This window comes from Stegodyphus dumicola, chromosome 5, assembly GCF_044657685.1.
Source record: "Stegodyphus dumicola isolate Sdum_Otavi_A_Nest chromosome 5, ASM4465768v1".
Taxonomy (NCBI): Eukaryota; Metazoa; Arthropoda; class Arachnida; order Araneae; family Eresidae; genus Stegodyphus; species Stegodyphus dumicola.
In genome coordinates, this window is record NC_140772.1 from 66669711 (window position 1) to 66686700 (window position 16990).

General features: G+C 31.2%; 1 protein-coding gene across 3 annotated transcripts in view; it reads left to right on the top strand.

Annotated features, from left to right (window-relative positions):
- Positions 1-16990, top strand: part of LOC118197547 (vacuolar protein sorting-associated protein 33B-like) — a 77785-nt gene that overhangs the window by 6342 nt on the left and 54453 nt on the right. For all 3 annotated transcript variants that reach the window (XR_015041133.1, XR_004759620.2, XM_035369074.2), the window contains exons 3-4: positions 11762-11823; positions 15151-15268. Coding sequence is in view for 1 of the 3 variants with exons in the window: in XM_035369074.2 (XP_035224965.1) it covers positions 11762-11823; positions 15151-15268 (180 nt within the window). In the remaining 2 variants the exon portion in view is untranslated. The remainder of the gene's footprint in view (positions 1-11761; positions 11824-15150; positions 15269-16990) is intronic.

A 16990-nucleotide genomic window follows, 5' to 3' on the forward strand; every position in this document is an offset into this window, starting at 1 on the left:
AATGGATATAGGTATATCCATCTCAAAATTATGCAAGAAGCATAGCATTAGAAAGTCAACCGTATATAGCATAACAAAAAAAAAGGAACTTAATGAATTTTTTGTGGATTCTGATGCCTCATTCGCAATAAATAACAGAAAAATTGTTCACTGTGCTAAAAGTGACAATCGTAACAAAGTGATGATTGAATGATCACAGAGATGCAGCGAGGTTGTACCATTTATGGGTCCAGAGCTAATGGCTCAAGCCAAAATATTTCATGAAGAAATTAACTAAAAAACTGAGTACACATATTCATTAGGTTGGCTAATCAAATTTTAAAATTGCCATGGTATAATGCAATTAAAAATTTCAGGTGAAAACCTTCAGCTGATACTGAGGTTGCTGAACTATTTGCACATGAATTCATTGATAACGTACATAATGAAATGTTATCTTCAGGACAAATTTACAACACTGATGAAACTGGTCTTTTCTGGTAACATGTACCATGAAATACCTTAACAACCCCTAAAAAAAGGCTGCAACTGGTGTCAAAGATTCCAAAGCTTGACTAACAATTTTAGCATGTGCAAATGCTGCAGGAACGCACAAGTGTAAACTTTTTGTAATCAGAAAAAATACACAACCTCGAGCATCTAAAGGAATAACGATTTTCCCGTTATATATCATGCAAATAAAAGAGCACGGATGATGCAAGCGTTAAGGTTTGAAAATCATTTCATACCTGAGGCTTAGCAAATTTGGGGGGGGGATGCCGCGGCTTGCAATTAATTGGAAGTTGATCTGTCAGCACTATTCCTATTTTCAGGGCAGATGTTTTCATTTTATTTGGCTTATAATTCCTTACTAAATGTAGTATTTCATCTCAATGTATTCCGTCTTTGATATGATTTAAATCAAAATCCTCTTCATTATAATTTGCTTCCTATAGTGAAGAAAGTGACACAGAGGTTATTGAAAATGAAAAAATTTCGATTGACAAATTAGTCGGTATTCTTGACACAGCAATTATAGATCTTGAACAGTGGAACTTTGTAACTGAACAAGAAATTATGTCTGTCTATAGAATTGAACAGAAAGTATTAGCACAAAAAATGAAGCAACTTAAACAACTTACATTGAAAGAAATGTTTAATAAAGTAAACAAATAAATATTAAGCTTTTTTTTTTTGTAAATTTTGATACCCTTTAGATCATAATTGTTCTTTACTTCATAAAATATGGTTTCATATTTTTAATTTTATAATTTCTGCATGCCATCTTACCAGATTTAAACTGATAATCTATAATCCGGAATCGCTGAAGTCCCAACGAGTCTGGATTAACGACTTTTGACTGTATAAAGTAGCACTTTTAAAATCCATGTTAGATTTCTTGAACAATGGCAAGACTATTCAATAATTTTGAAATATTTTACCATAAAATCTGCTGTATGGAGCATCGCAAGGTCATGGGAGGATGTGCCTCCAGATACTTTAAAAAATGCTTGGCCAGCTACCGTGTTTCATGATGAGGATGATGAAGATGATAGCCGCGAATTTGAAGGCTTTCAGATATCACAAACCATAGGTGAAATTTTCCAGTTAGTGGATTTTGTGAAGAAGCGATAATAGCTAAAGATGATAACATAACTTTTTCCATTGAGATGACAGTGCTCCAATCATCAATCAATTAATGGATTGTGAAATCTGTAGTATGATTCTAAATCCAGAAAATACCACTAAATAGAGAAGAAAGTGACAAAGAGGTTTTCGAAAACAAAAAAGTATCGATTGACAAGTTGGTCAGAATTCTCAACGTAGCAACTACAGGACTTGAACAGTGAAATTTTGTAACTGAACAAAAAATTAGTCTGTCTATAGAATTGAACAGAAAGTATATTAGCACAAAAAATTAAGCAACTTAAAAAATTAACACTGTTAAACATTCAAAGAAATGTTTTATTAAAATAAACAAATATTACATTTTTTAAAGTTTTGATACTCTTTAGATCATAAATCAAGATTTCATATGTTTTATGGTTTTACACACCATCCTACTGAATTTAAGCTGATGATCTAATTTTTGGAAAAATCCCAAATCTGGAATTCCCGAAGTCCCGACAAGTATGGATCTCGGACTTCATACTGTAGTACAGAAAATATAAAACACTTTAAAAATACATGAAAAACATTACATAAAGGAGGAGAAACATGTGGGTAGGGATTTGAAGTTGGTAAGATTCTGTCTTTAGATTCATACAAATTTTTTAGGGAAACATTTTTTATGGAAAAATATATTTTATGGAAAATATATTGTGGTTTTATGCAAAACTTTTTTTATATAACAGGGTGAGAATATATCATGGTGTCCATCTTGTATTTCCATGGTGATGGTTCAGTAGTATAACTAGAACTTTTGGGCTGTTATGCAAACAAGATTTCTGGCATTTTCCCCTACCCATGATTTACAATATTCCAAGAAAAAGTGAAACAAAAAGGGTGAGGGGGTCAACAATTCAAGAGTCAGTATCTTTGAATAAGGGTGGTTTCTCTAAGGGCTTTATTAATTATTAAGTAATATAAATACATACTTAAAGCACCAAGTTGGAATGCCGATAACTGTCCCCCCCCCTTGAAAATTGTAAGTTCTGTATTTTTATGACAAAGAAAAAAAATGTGGGTTCTTGATCTGGGCCTGAGCTAAGATCTTAACCAAGCTTGGTTTTTTAGAGATCAATTTTTTATTAAACTTTCCTTTCACCTGGAAAAGAAAAGAAAGATGTACTGTAAAATATGGAATTAAGAGAAAACATGTAAAATATAGAATTAAAGAATTCTAAACTGACAGAATTTTTTTTTATAAAACTTTCAAGTTAGATATGAAATAAATTTTTTACTGTTTTTAACAAATTAAAAAACAGCTAATAAGTTAGACTAGTAGATAAACAGAATAATAATTAACTAAAAAGGAATTCAATTAATTAATTAGAAGTAGCTCATATGAATTTTTCAACAGTTTTCAAAATTCAGTTTCAGCTCTTCTTGCCCTAACTTTAAAACATTTATATTGGAAATTTCATAAGCAAAAATTTTTTTAATTGATAATTTTTTATAAATATGCTAAAAATGTTTTCCTCTTTTCCTTTTTTTATGTGTTGTCTCTATATTTTTTCATTTTTGTTAATTTAGAGAAAATTATAGCTGACTAATATGTATATAAAAATGGTATCCAGAGGTCATAATATTAAAAAAAAATTCCTGATTTATTAAAATTTTCATCTTGCTTTAATTTTTGCTACAAATGGACATCCATTTTCTCAACCATCTAACTTTAATGCGCAACAGTGAAAAGTCAGGGTTTGTACAGTCCTTAGGATTCCTTAAAAGTCCTTAAGTTTTTTTAAATCGAATTTTGGTCTTTAATAGTCCTTAATTTCGGCCAAAATCGTCAGAAGGTCCTTAATTTTAATAATCTGAAAATTCTGTCTTGTTTTTACAACTGCTGTTTTCAGTGTGAATTATCATTTTGGAGGAATATTTTGGCAATTCACTGACAAATATGCTTATCCTTTTAATGGGTTATAATTTGTTCCTATTTCTAATATAAAGGGTGGGATACTGGAGTTTCTAAGCAAGAAGTGAAGCATCATTTTTTTCTAATGAAGAGCTCTTAAACAACTTTCTGCTTTTGTAGATGTGAATTCTTTTTTTAAACGACTTGAAATTTAGTTACTTATCAAAATTTTGGCTATTTTAATGTCAGTTTCTATAAAAAAATTTTTAATTTGGAGATCTGGGAATTTTTCGTTGATTTATAAGGTATTTCTCCCGCCTTCCTAGCATGCCTCCGTGGTGTGGTTCTGCATGCTGGGCCGATATTCCAGAAGTCTGCGGTTCAATTCCCGACGAAGACGGTTGCTAATTTTTCATCTTGCCTGCTTCCAAAAATTCCTAATGTCTCTACAGATTTTTTTTTAAACATTATAACATTAATAAGTTTAACTAAAATAATGGTAATATATTTAAATTATATTTAAGAAATAACATTAAAATAAAACATTTATATTTATTTTTATTTATTTGTTTATTTATTTTACTGTCATATTATGAAGAGACATTACTTTCCGTTTTGGCGACTTATTATACAGTATTTTGAATATGAAAAATAAACAAGATAATAAATGTTATAAAGCACAGTTTATAAAACAATTCATAACAAAAGCAAAATAGCTATGTAATTAATTAAAAATTTCTTCCTTTTAATTTTTTTCATTGTAAAACGTTTTCCCATGTAAATGTTTCAGAATTATCAGAAGAATATGCATCAGTTTTGTCTATAAAATTAATTTCACACTTTTTTTCCCACTGATTTTTTTTTTTTTTTTTTTTTCAAAATATTTCTGACCTTTTTTTCTATTACAGAATTGGTAGGGCTAATATTTATTTGGGGTTTTAGACATTGCAACTTGGAAAGTTTAGAAGTATTTAAAGGCAAGATTTACAGACCCACAATTCTAGAAGGCTCCAGAAAAATGTGACAGAATAAAAAATATCTTCATTGTATTAAGACATAATGGATGTATTTTACAGAAATTTTATGATGAGTTGTGAAGAACTTTTGGAAGGACAATGAAAATATAATGTTTGAATATTGTACTTCTGATGCTAGAAGTCTTTTCCTTAACATGTTTGTTTTCTCTTTATTTTCCAAACTTTTCACTAGACACAAGCATGGGAAATATAAAAAATGTTTCTAATCTTTTCACATTGACAGGCATTTATAAAAAAAAAATTCTATTAATAAGAAATTGAAAAGTGACAATTTAAAAGATTCACCTTATATGTCTCAGTGGATCATACACAGGACTGGTGCTGAGCATTTTCCCACCTGATGAAATCTCTGTGGTTCCTGAATTCTGCCGCCTAGTGCCTTCTAAATTATGCTGCCAGTCCCTGTTCTAAATTCTAAAAGTTTTGCCGTTTCTAGATTTTGTTGCTCGGTGTGTCACTAAAATCTAAAAATTCTGCCTCATTGGCTCTGAAACCAGCCCTTATCACATGTTATTTTATATTTATTCTGAATGTTCATATTACTAAAGAAATAAAATTAGCAGCTTTTTCTTTATATCCCAAATGCATTCAGTTTTTTAGAATAACAGAAATCTTTAATTCCAAAAATTCTAAAATGAAGAGGATTGAAAGAAACTGAATACATGATGAGGAAGGAAATTATTTTTCAAAGATATGTATAGTTATTATTATGCAAATTAATCAGTTGTTTATAATTTTAGCCTTTACTATAGCTTCCCCATTCCATTTCCTCATCATAATGCAAATCAGATAGTTTTAAAAGTGAGATTTTTGGATTGTAAAACAGAATGTTTCTGCCCTCCACTTGGATATTACCTTAGTTCCTGCCTGCTCTGATAATTTGTAATTATTCATCTTTGCATTATCGTTGCTAATATTTGAATTTGTTACTACGATAAAGTTACTGAGCTACCTTAGATTAATTTTAAATTGTGTAGTCTTTGACTACTACTCCACATTCTTAGTTTGAATTTCACTGTTCCTGTTTAATTGCATCACCATAAGCTGCAGTTTATTTTGTCAACATAAGAATGTGCCTGTATGTTCCAAGTTCTTTTTAAATAAGAAGTTTACTTAAATCTTGATGTCACGCTGTAGTTACTTTCAGACATAATGATAATCTGCTTCATGTCTCTCAGAAGTTTCAGATTATTTAACTTTTACCAGATCACGTAAAACCTCATTAGGTACACTGTTGAGAGATTGGCAAGTTAGTAGATAAAGCATGCAGAAACTAGTGGGAAAATTGGTTTGTGTATTGAAACAGATTTTTAATTGTTAGAAAAGATATTTAAAGAGGAAAAAAAAAATATATAAATTAACCAAAATGTTTGGAGAGACTTTGAATTAAAAAGATGCAAAACTATTTTGTTTTGTAACTTTTAATGTGTAATTATCCTAATACTGTTTAAGAATCAGTGTCATAAATTACATGCATTTTAAACTGTGAAATGTTATTAAATTGTGATTTTAATAGTGGTCATGTAAATCTATCACGACTGAGGGTATTAAACTACCTAATTTAATTATTTAATAACTAACTCCTCACCTTTAAAAGTTATCTCTGCACATTAAAGAAAGTTATTGCTTTTCATTAATCATTACTGTGGCCACAAGATACAGCACAAAAAGTGTAAAAACTATTGTAAATTTATTCTTTGCATCTAATGAGACTTAAAATAATACATACAAAGCAATTTATCACCTCGGCTGCATTAATGGCTTATTGGAACCTTAAAATACACTCTTTTGCAAAAAAATCGAAGCACCAAAAATGTCTTCTGTGACGGCACGAAATTCGGTATGCAAAAACATCTTGATTGAACATGCAAATGACCAAAGTGCCAAGGCAAATGAACAGGAATTGCGATTATAGCGCACATTTATAGTGTGCAATTCGCAAAGTATAAAACCAGTATCAGAGGCGGAAAATTTATCTTTGCTGTCATTGTAATTCCGTAAAGAAGCAACTAAAGATGCTATTACGACGATATCAAAGATCTTAAGACAACTAATTGACTTCGAACGTGGTCGCATTGTAGGGTTGCATGAAGCTGGGTGGTCATACTGAGCAACAGGTCGCCGCCTGCAGCGTATAGACACTGCTGTGCAACGATTCTGGCAGCAATGGTTGCTACAAGGAAATTGCCAACTAAATGAAGACACTGGAAGGCCAAGTAGCACTAATGCAAGGCCAGATAGGATGATTGTTCGTCAGGCCCGAACCATCACAACAATATCATTGTCAACTATTTAACGCACTGCAGCTACGTCTCTACCTCCTGTGGTACCGTCCACCATCTCACGGCGTTTGTCTGAGGTGGGGTTACTCTCACAGAGGCTTTAAGATGTTTGCCTTTGACCCCACAACATTGGCTGAGTCGTCTGGAGTGGTGTCATAGCCGATCATCATGGCTGCCATCAGGCTGACATCGTATAGTGTTCAGCGATGAATCCTGCTTCACTCTTGAAGAAGATGACAACCGTGTTCATGTCTGGAGAGGATGGGGCCAGCAGTCCCAATCAGCCTTCGTTTTACAAAGGCATACAGCCATAACCCCTGGTGTGATGGTGTGGGACACACTATTTCTTATGACAGCAAGTCATCTTTAGTCATCCTTCATACATCTTTAACAGCACAACGATATGTTGATACCATCCTGCGGCCGATTGCATTACCCTTCATGTCACGTAATCCTGGGGCCATTTACCAACAAGATAATGCCAGGCCACATACCGCTAGCATACTCTGGACTGTCTCCATGTAGTTGATACTCTTCCTTGGCCAGCAAGGTCACCAGCCCTTTTACCAATCAAGCATGTCTAGGACATAGTAGGCTGCCAGATTCGGGCATCACAAAATATCGCAGAAATGAAGTGACAACTGATGAATGCCTGGCAGAATGTGTCGCAGGATGATTAGGAACTTCTACCATTCCTTGCCTCGATGAATTCAAACATGCCTTGCCGCCAGGAGCGGTTCGACCAACTACTAATTTGAACACTCAATGAGTGATTGTGAACCGTGAACAGGCACTATGACCTTGATTTTTTAATCATTTTATTGTGTATGAGCTATACACATATTCAATTTCATCAAAAACAACTACTTCCTTCATGGTGCTTCATTTTTATTTGCAAAAGAGTGTATATTAACTAACTGACAATGCCAGGATTTCTACATGGAGCTATAACACTAACTGCGTCAGACAGATGGAGTACAAGTAACTTTCAAAACTTGCCAATCTCAAAACTACATCAGGCTTTCAGGATTTTTCTGATCAACGGGTCTCTCTCTCGGCAAGCAGCAGCCCTAGCAACAGCTAATCTTCTGTTACGAATAATACTGATTATGATTTTATTTCTCATTTTAACCTATGCCATTTGACATAAAATTTACCTACTATTTATTAAACCTCTAGTCTCTGTTAGTAAGTACATGACAAAATGAGACATAAAAGAAAAAATCAGCATAAAGCTGTCAATAATATGTCCCTAATTTTCTTTCAAATATGTCCAACTATTATACATTTAAAATATTTAATGCTACTTGATAAATTTTATAAAGTGGGTTTTATTCTCAAATTTATTATGTTTATTAAATTTTGTTTAATAAGAATGCATCCTACTTACGGATCTATTTTTATTCTTAGAACTTTATTATAAAAGTGAAGTTCAGATATAAGCTGATTGAATTTAATTATTTAGCTCCTATTTGCTGATAGGTCCTTAATTTTTTTCATTAATGCTCCTTAAGAGTCCTTAAAAGTACTTAATTTCCATGTGCAGAAATGTGTACGAACCCTGTATATGGTTATTTTTGAATGGGTTCATGAGTTATAATTTGTTCCTATTTCTAATATGGATGGTGGGATACTGGAGTTTCTTAGCAAGAAATTAAACATAAGCATTTCAGAATTCATTTTTTCTAAGAACTCTTAAACAACTTTTTACCTTCTGAATTTGGCGATTTTAAGATCAGTTTCTGTAAAAAGTTTTTAATTCCGAGATCTGGGAATTTTTTGACTGTTGTTTTTAAAACATTGTAACGTTGATAAATTTCACTAAAATAATAGTAATATATTGAAATTATACTTAAAAATAACATTGAAATAAAACAATTTTATTTTTCGTTGTCGTATAAGAACTTTTTAAATAAGAGGCTTATTTAAACCTTTGTCTGATATTATAGTTACTTTCAGACATAGCAATAATTTGCTTCACGTCTGTCAGAGAGTTTGGAACTATTTAACTTTTACCAGATCAAGTAAACCCTCATAGGCATATTTTGGAAAGGTTGACAAGTTAGCAGATAAAGCATGTAGAAACTAGTCGGAGCATTGGTTTGCGTATTGAGACAAATTTCTGATTGTTAGAAAAGATGCTTAAAGAGAAGGAAATCAATAAAAATTTGGCAAAATGTCTGGGAAGGCGTCAAATTAAAATGACGATGCTCAGTATAATTTAAGTCAGGCTTTTAAGTAACCAGTTTATAACAGAGAAGTTAGAAGAACGCTCATCCAATTGAGACCTGTGAATGTTGCAGTTATCTTGCTGGGATACTCCATTTCCATGTGAATGACAGCACAACATAAATAGGTGGAGATGATTGCCCAGTAACTCTACATACCGAATCATAGGGAGGGAGGTTGGTACAAGTATCAAAGATCCCAAACACTGCGAAGAGAAAACATCCCATACCATGATTAAGCCAGCATGGCCTTGTACAGTTTCAATCTGCCATACACGGTTCATGGCTTCATGAGTCTGACAACATATTCTCAGCCTTCCATTGGTATTAATTTGTCGGAATTGAGACTCGTCACTCCTTGCTGCTCATTTCAAGTCCACCAGAGTCTATTTTCTGAATTTTCTTGCCCAGGCAAGAAGTGCAGTTCGATGGCATACATTCAGCAAAGGTACTCTTGTGGGTCTATGGCTTCCAAAGCCCATACAGTGAAGCGAGCATTGCACGATCCTTTTACTGACTACGACTGTCACTCTGATTCAGCTGGGTAGTAATTTTAGCTTGTGTTTGGCTTCATTGACTTTGTACAATACGGATAAGCCATCTCACACCATGCTTGTTCTAGGTTAATTGTCCTTTGCAATTTGCCCGATGGCTAATTCTTTTTACCACCATCCGTATATTCTCGGTATACTCTTGACATTGTCGACCTTGAAAATCCTAGCCCACTGAGGATTTTGGAAATTCAGTGGCCCATGCGTCGAGTGCCTATTATCTGTCCAGGATTGAAGCTGTCTAAATCAGAAATTTTACCCATACTGGCAATTGAAATGAGTGATTAACAACAACCATAGTGCTAGCTGTATGTGCATTTACCACAACTTCCTCATGTGAGCACAGATGCTGCACAGTGTTATAAAATTTGCATATCAATGTCTATTCCTTACTTAGTGGCACTTCAGTCTATATAAAGTGTGTTCAAAAAAAATCTGCATGTCTTCGTTAAATATGGAATATCGACATCCAGTTACAATTGTTTTTTTAATGATAACTAATTTTTTGGCATGCAGCTTCTCACAGTTGGTGGGTAGTGTAAATAATATAATTTTTAGATAGATATCACTAACCAAAATGTATGTAAATAAAATATTAATTTTAATTTAATTATTTAAATAAAAAGTTCACTTTTATATGCAATATTTGCAAAGTTTGAACATCTTTTACTACTGACTGACTGAATAGATAGATCACACTATTGACTTAAAATACACTTTAGTATCCAGCATGATTTTTCAGTTAGAATCCTTGCTTTTGAAGAGAGATCTTTTTTTTTTTTTTTTTTTTAATTATTGCTGGGAAGGTTAAGCACATATTTGAAATTAGTTATATTTGTGATGAAAACATAACTCAATCATATCGCATGTATAGATAGCCAAACAAGTATTTTTCACTAATTCATTAAAGTCACCAATGAGTGGCAACTTTTTGTGCTGGGTGCAGATAATCAGGAAGTACCTATTTCTTTTATGTTCTTTATATAAAAGGAATGTACCAAAAGTATATGTACAGTCAAAAGTCGTTAATCCGGACTCGTCGGGACTTCGGTGATTCCGGATTATTGATTTTTCCGGATTATAGATTATCAGTTTAAATCTCATAAGATGGCATGCAGAAATTCTAAAATTAAAAATTTGAAACCGTAATTTATGAAATAAAGAACAATTATGATCTAAAGGGTATCAAAATTTGCAAAAAGAAAAAGCTTAATATTTATTTGTTTACTTTATTAAACATTTCTTTCAATCTAAGTTGTTTAAGTTTTGCTTCGTTTCATGTGATAATACTTTCTCTTTAATTCTATTAAACAGACATAATTTCTTGTTCAGTTACAAAGTTCCGCCGTTCAAGTCCTATAATTGCTGTGTCGAGAACACCGACTAATTTGTCAATCGAAATTTTTTCGTTTTCAATAACCTCTGTCACTTTCTTCGCTATCCGAAGTGAATTATAATGACGAGGAACTTGTTTTAAATCATATCAAAAACGGAGCATATCAAGATGAAATACTACATTTGGTAAGGAATTATAAGCCAAATAAAATAAAAACATCTGCGCTGAAGATAAGGATAGTGCTGACAGATCAACTTCCAATTCATTACGTGCCCACTGCAGCGTTCCCCCCGCTGAGCAGCGTGAAATTGATAAACAGATTTCTGATTTCAAAACATAGTTTCGCTTTAGATCCTTTACATATTAACAAATATATATCGGAAATTCTATTTGATATAATCGAAAGTTTAAGCTTACTTTTATAAAATTGCTCTTACAGTCTGCAAAAAATAATAAGCCGGATCCAATTCGAAAATTAAGGAACAACGCAATCATCAACATTAACTGAAATAGATAATTAGATAATTTTAGCTTATACGTCCATTATACATAAAACGCGCACGCAAAAACGTATTCTGCACTTGCGCACACTCATATGCACAGTCGTAAAAGGTCTTACGTGCACGCGTAAATGCCTATGCGCATGTGTCAACGCGGCGCATGCGCAGAAAGTTTTTAGTTTTGAGGTCCGGATTATAGATCATTCCGAATTATGGGTGTCCGAATTAATGACTTTTGACTGTATGTCATTTGAACCATCTAACTTACTGTACACTTCATGTATTCACTCGTTAGGGTTTTTGTTTACTTTTTTCTTTTCTTTCTTAGACGTGTGAAGTAGAAAAAGTATATAAATTAGAACCTGGATCCACTCCTGGAAACACTCCACAGTGAGTAAATATTTTTTAATTCTTTAAATTTTTATTGCATTTCGTTTTGTTATATTGTTGTTACACATAGATATATATATATGTCAATGGCAATGATTACTTGCTTTTAATTTCATTTCTTTTCCCTATTGAAATTTTGTTATTCATGATTTAATTCAAGTCCCCGTAAAACATTTTTAACAATTTACATTCAAGTTACTTTAAAACAATTTTCGGAATTAAACTTACTACCTATGGGTTCACTCTTTTTAGATACTTCTAAAATTAATATTAGGAGATAATATAATCAATATTTAGTAAATATAATAAGCAACTTATTTTGCAATGTAATATTTTATTGTGTATATTAGTTTGAATTTTAAATTAAGTTACTTACAGTACAGCTATAATATAGTTACCATATTCAGCTAGTATATTCATATCCAGCATAGTTACCATATTCTCACCTGCACCTTTAATTTTTGCCTCTAATTTAAAATTTTTTGTGAGGTCATGGGGATACAGTGACTGTGACATTAAAATTGCCAGACAAATTTTGACAAAATTGAATGACAAATTTTTGGATTTCCTGTTTTATATTTATTGAAGTCATAATGGTATATTTGTTTGATTTTACATTGTTTGTTTATTAATCTGACAGGTAAATTTGCTTGTTTTCATACTTAATTTAATTGTTTAGTTATATCAGGTCATTTAAATGTTATCTACCAAAAAGGAAGTGTCATCATGAAGGATTCTGTAAAGAAAACTGGTTTATTCTACTGGTTACAATTGCCTAAAAAGTCAGAAACAAAAAATGTACAAAGATATGAAATGAAATGTCTAGTATTTTATTAGTTAAAATTTAATTTTTTAACAGCCTATTGACTTTGAGATAAATCAAAAGATTTTACGTTATAAAGAAATTTTTAGTACTGAACACAGACACATAACTACATAAATGTCACCTTCTCAGATGCAAATGCAGTGGCCGAATACAGATTAAAGGAACATTCAATTCCAATAAAGCATCGGCTGCATAACATCATTGGAAATCAACTTATAATTAAAACTATGGTCAGGCTTTGAACTGGCTATCACAAAGAATTGAAAATTGACAGAGAGGGTAAAAAAAAAACATACAGAAACTGTGATAACTGCCTAGACTCGAATTGACCAACTGCACGCATTTTTTATTGTCCAGCCATCCTTGCTGATTGTTAAAAATTGGGGTCATGTTTACGAGATCCAACCTCTACAACAATAACATTTTGTTGATTGCTGGGCATGTTATCTTTGCCGTGGCACTATTTGAATAGGCTTCATTATAGAAACAACAAAAGTAACAAAAAAGTTTAAAGTAAGAAGAGGAAGTTGAATTTTATAACTATCCTACATGCTTTAATTTTTAAGATGTGACAGATATGTCAAGGTAGTACATGTATTTTTTTTTAAATAAAGCTTTTAGCATTTAATTTATATATTCATTGCCTTTCTTTTTATGCTAAGCTGTGTTCTGTAACTGTTTTCCTGTTTAATATTAGTCTGGTTCAAAAAAATATTAATATATTTTTAAATCATTAAATTTTAAAAAATATTAATTGAAATGAAAACATATACATCATGTGGCAAAACAAAAGGCTTTTAGTTTATTAATTTGATTTGTTATATTATTAACAAGATAATATGTTAAAGATAAATGTCAAAATATTTTTATTTTGTTAAATACTGACATTTGTATATCAGTTCCTGATGGAAATTTATGATAGGAATTGTTTCAGGTTTAACGACCATTTCTTAAAAAGCTAATGCAATTCTTTAATCTCATCTAAAAATAATAAATTAGAACACACTTGTATTTTATATGTATATGTTAAAAAGTTATTGTACTTATAGATTACAAAATGCTACTAAAGGTCAGTCTATACAAGGAGACAAAATTGGTCAGCAACGCAGTAAAGTCTTCTTGATAGACATATTGCCTTACACCATTTTGTCTATATAGGATGACTTTGTGTGCGAGTTGCTGTGAGCTACTGAGCCAATCGGAGAAAGCTGATGAGCTGATTTATATCTAATAGGAGACATTCACTGGTCTCCAAAAAAGCATAATATTATGCAAAGTTTCAATACCTTTGGTTTTCAAAGCTAAATTTTATGAAAAGTACAGAAAATAAATAAAAATTGTAAATTAAAAATAATAATAATGAAGCATTAAAGCAATTAATTATGAAATGTAATGCATATATAGATATTATCATTCATTTATATATAAAAGAAAATAAATCAATGCTTTATATAAAACATAAAATGTAACATACATTAGTGATAATTAGTAGATTCATAATGCATCATTTTAAGTTCATGAAAGAGTAAAAACTAATTTTATTACTTTATATATAATAATGTAAAAATCTAATAATTATATTTATGTAATATAAAATTATTATGGAAATAATTGTTATAAAATTTATACAGAATAAAAATGTAAGTAATAATTTATGTATAATAATAAAATTATTATATGTTACATGTAAAAATTTTAGTAATATTTATATTAACATAACTCTGTTAATTACAGAAACAATAAAATTATTATTTTCAGTTTAAAAACAATCAGAAAATAGCTTAGCTGGATTCGAACTCGCAATCTGCCGGTTCATAGAAGATTTAAATATTTAGGTAAATGCGCCAAGTGATCGGGCTATCTGAACTTAGTCCAAAAGTTGAAAAATCACATATATTAAATTAAGCTTTTCTTGTTTGTCAGACTTGTCAGAACAGAACAATGCAACAGAACAATCTTCTTAAAAGAGGAAAAAATGTATTCTACCAGATTTAATTAATGCTAACAAATGAGGAAAAAAATGCAATTGCTCTGTAGTTTACAAAAACAAATCACTTGTATCTAAGATCCAAAATAAATATGTCATCTTAAGTTTGTTAAATAACAAAAACTCCACACAGTTTGCAACATATGTAAGTTTGCAACATCAGTAAGATTCAGCCACCATTGCTTTTCAGACAAGTGATTTCCATACTCATTTCATTAGCTGTCACAAAGTATGTATGCAATAGTGTATCCTGTCATATACAGTGATCACAATTCCTGGTGCAGGTGCTGCAGTATCCGACATGCCAGAGATATGGTTCCCTATGTATATTGACTACCACAGATGTCCGAAGATATGTCTTTCTTGTAGAGACACGGGCCTTTAGTAGTTATTTTCATTGTTTGTAGCAGGAAACTATCAAAAAGTGTTAATAAATTGTTAACAATTTGAAACTATTGCAAATTTTACTTAATATTTAATGTAACTAATATTTTTTTCTTTATTAATGTTTTAGATGTGTATATATTATCAGACCAAGCATTCAAAAGACACAAGTAATTTCTGATCATATTAATGCTGGCCTTAGCATAGGGAATGTGAAAAAATATTGCATTATCTTTGTACCCAGAATGGTATTGTATATTCGATATTTGTATCTTCTATAAAATGTACTGCATTTATATGAGCCAGGTTATTGGATTAATTATGATTACAAAACTGTATATTAATTTATAATAAATTTCTATATTGTAAAAGTATTTGTTGATTGTGAATGACATGATCCCATTTATCAAGTCAAGAAATATGTTGCCATTTTGGAATTTACTGCTTTTACAATATTTGATACTTTTTTTATTTCTGAATGCATAAGTTTGTATTTTATCAAGCTGTACTTTGTGACTGAATTTGAATAATGCTCTTATGTTTTTAAGTGAAAACTGATCACTGTGTACATCAGGGATGTCAAACTCATAAGTACACTTGGGCCAAACAAACAAGGTTTAACTTTAGGCGGGCCGCAAAAAAAAAAAAAAAAAAAAAAAAAAAAAAAAAAAAAGAAAAAAAAAAATCAGTATTCATAGAAATGTAGATTTATTTTGAATAATACAATAATAAACATATATATATATTTATATAGAAAAGAACAAGAAAAATTTAATGTTTACGTCCTGATACTTGACATCTCTTCTCTGCTATTATCTTTCCTATTTCGGGAGAAATTTTGTTTGCAGTGATAACTTTCAATGCTGACCCGAGGTGAGCATCATTAATACGGTTTCTAATAGGAGACTTATTACCTTTCATGACTGAAAATAACTGCTCGCACCGATAAGTGCTACCAAACATGGAAATAATTTCATATGCGAATTTTCGAGTATTTTCAAACCTGGCTGGTAAATATTTGTAAAATTCAGGCACGCCCACTTCAATGAATTTTGCTTTCAAATTTGAGTTGCATTGAATCTCGATCACCTCCATTTGCATATGGCTGAATCAATACTTATTGAGAAACTCAATAAACATAAAAATAAAATAAAAGAAATAAACATAAAATAAAAGAAAACAAAAAAAAAATGTCTTCGAGGGAACTAAAATCATTAAACCTCGTTTCAAATTCAGTTGTTAAATTTGCAATTTTTTCTGCGTATTTTTGATACGAACAAGTATCATCTAAACTTGATTTCTTCATGCTGCACGTCGGGAAGTGCGTCAAATCTTCATTTTTAAGTTGTTTTTCCCAAAGAACTAGTTGACATTTGAATGCTTTAATTATGTCAAACATGTTTGTAATGATATGATCTTTTCCTTGTAACAATAAATTTAAATCGGTTAAGTGTTTGGTTATATCAACCAAGAAAGATAAATCTTGTATCCATATTGGATCGTAAAACAAACTTACATCTTGATTTTTCGTTTTTAAAAACTGACATATTTCTTCTTTCAAATTCCAGAATTGTTTGAGAATCTTGGAGCAAGATAACCAATGTACCTCGGTATAGTAGGACAAACCCGAATATTCACTACCTAACTCACTTAAGAAAGCAGTGAATTGACGCTGATTTAAACCTCGAGATCTTATAAAATTTATAACTTTTTTTTATATATGACAAAACATTCTCCATATTTATTACTTTCGTGCATAGAACTTCTTGATGTATAATACAATGCATATGATGAATGTTTGAACCATTAATTTCACTAAGTTTTTTTTCTTAGTAATGCTACAAAGCCCTTGTTTTTCCCAGTCATTGATGGAGCGCCATCTGTAGCTACAGAATTTAATTTACCCAAAGGTAGATTGTATTTCTGCAGAAGTCCAAAAACACAAGTAAATATATCTTCGTAGTACCAGG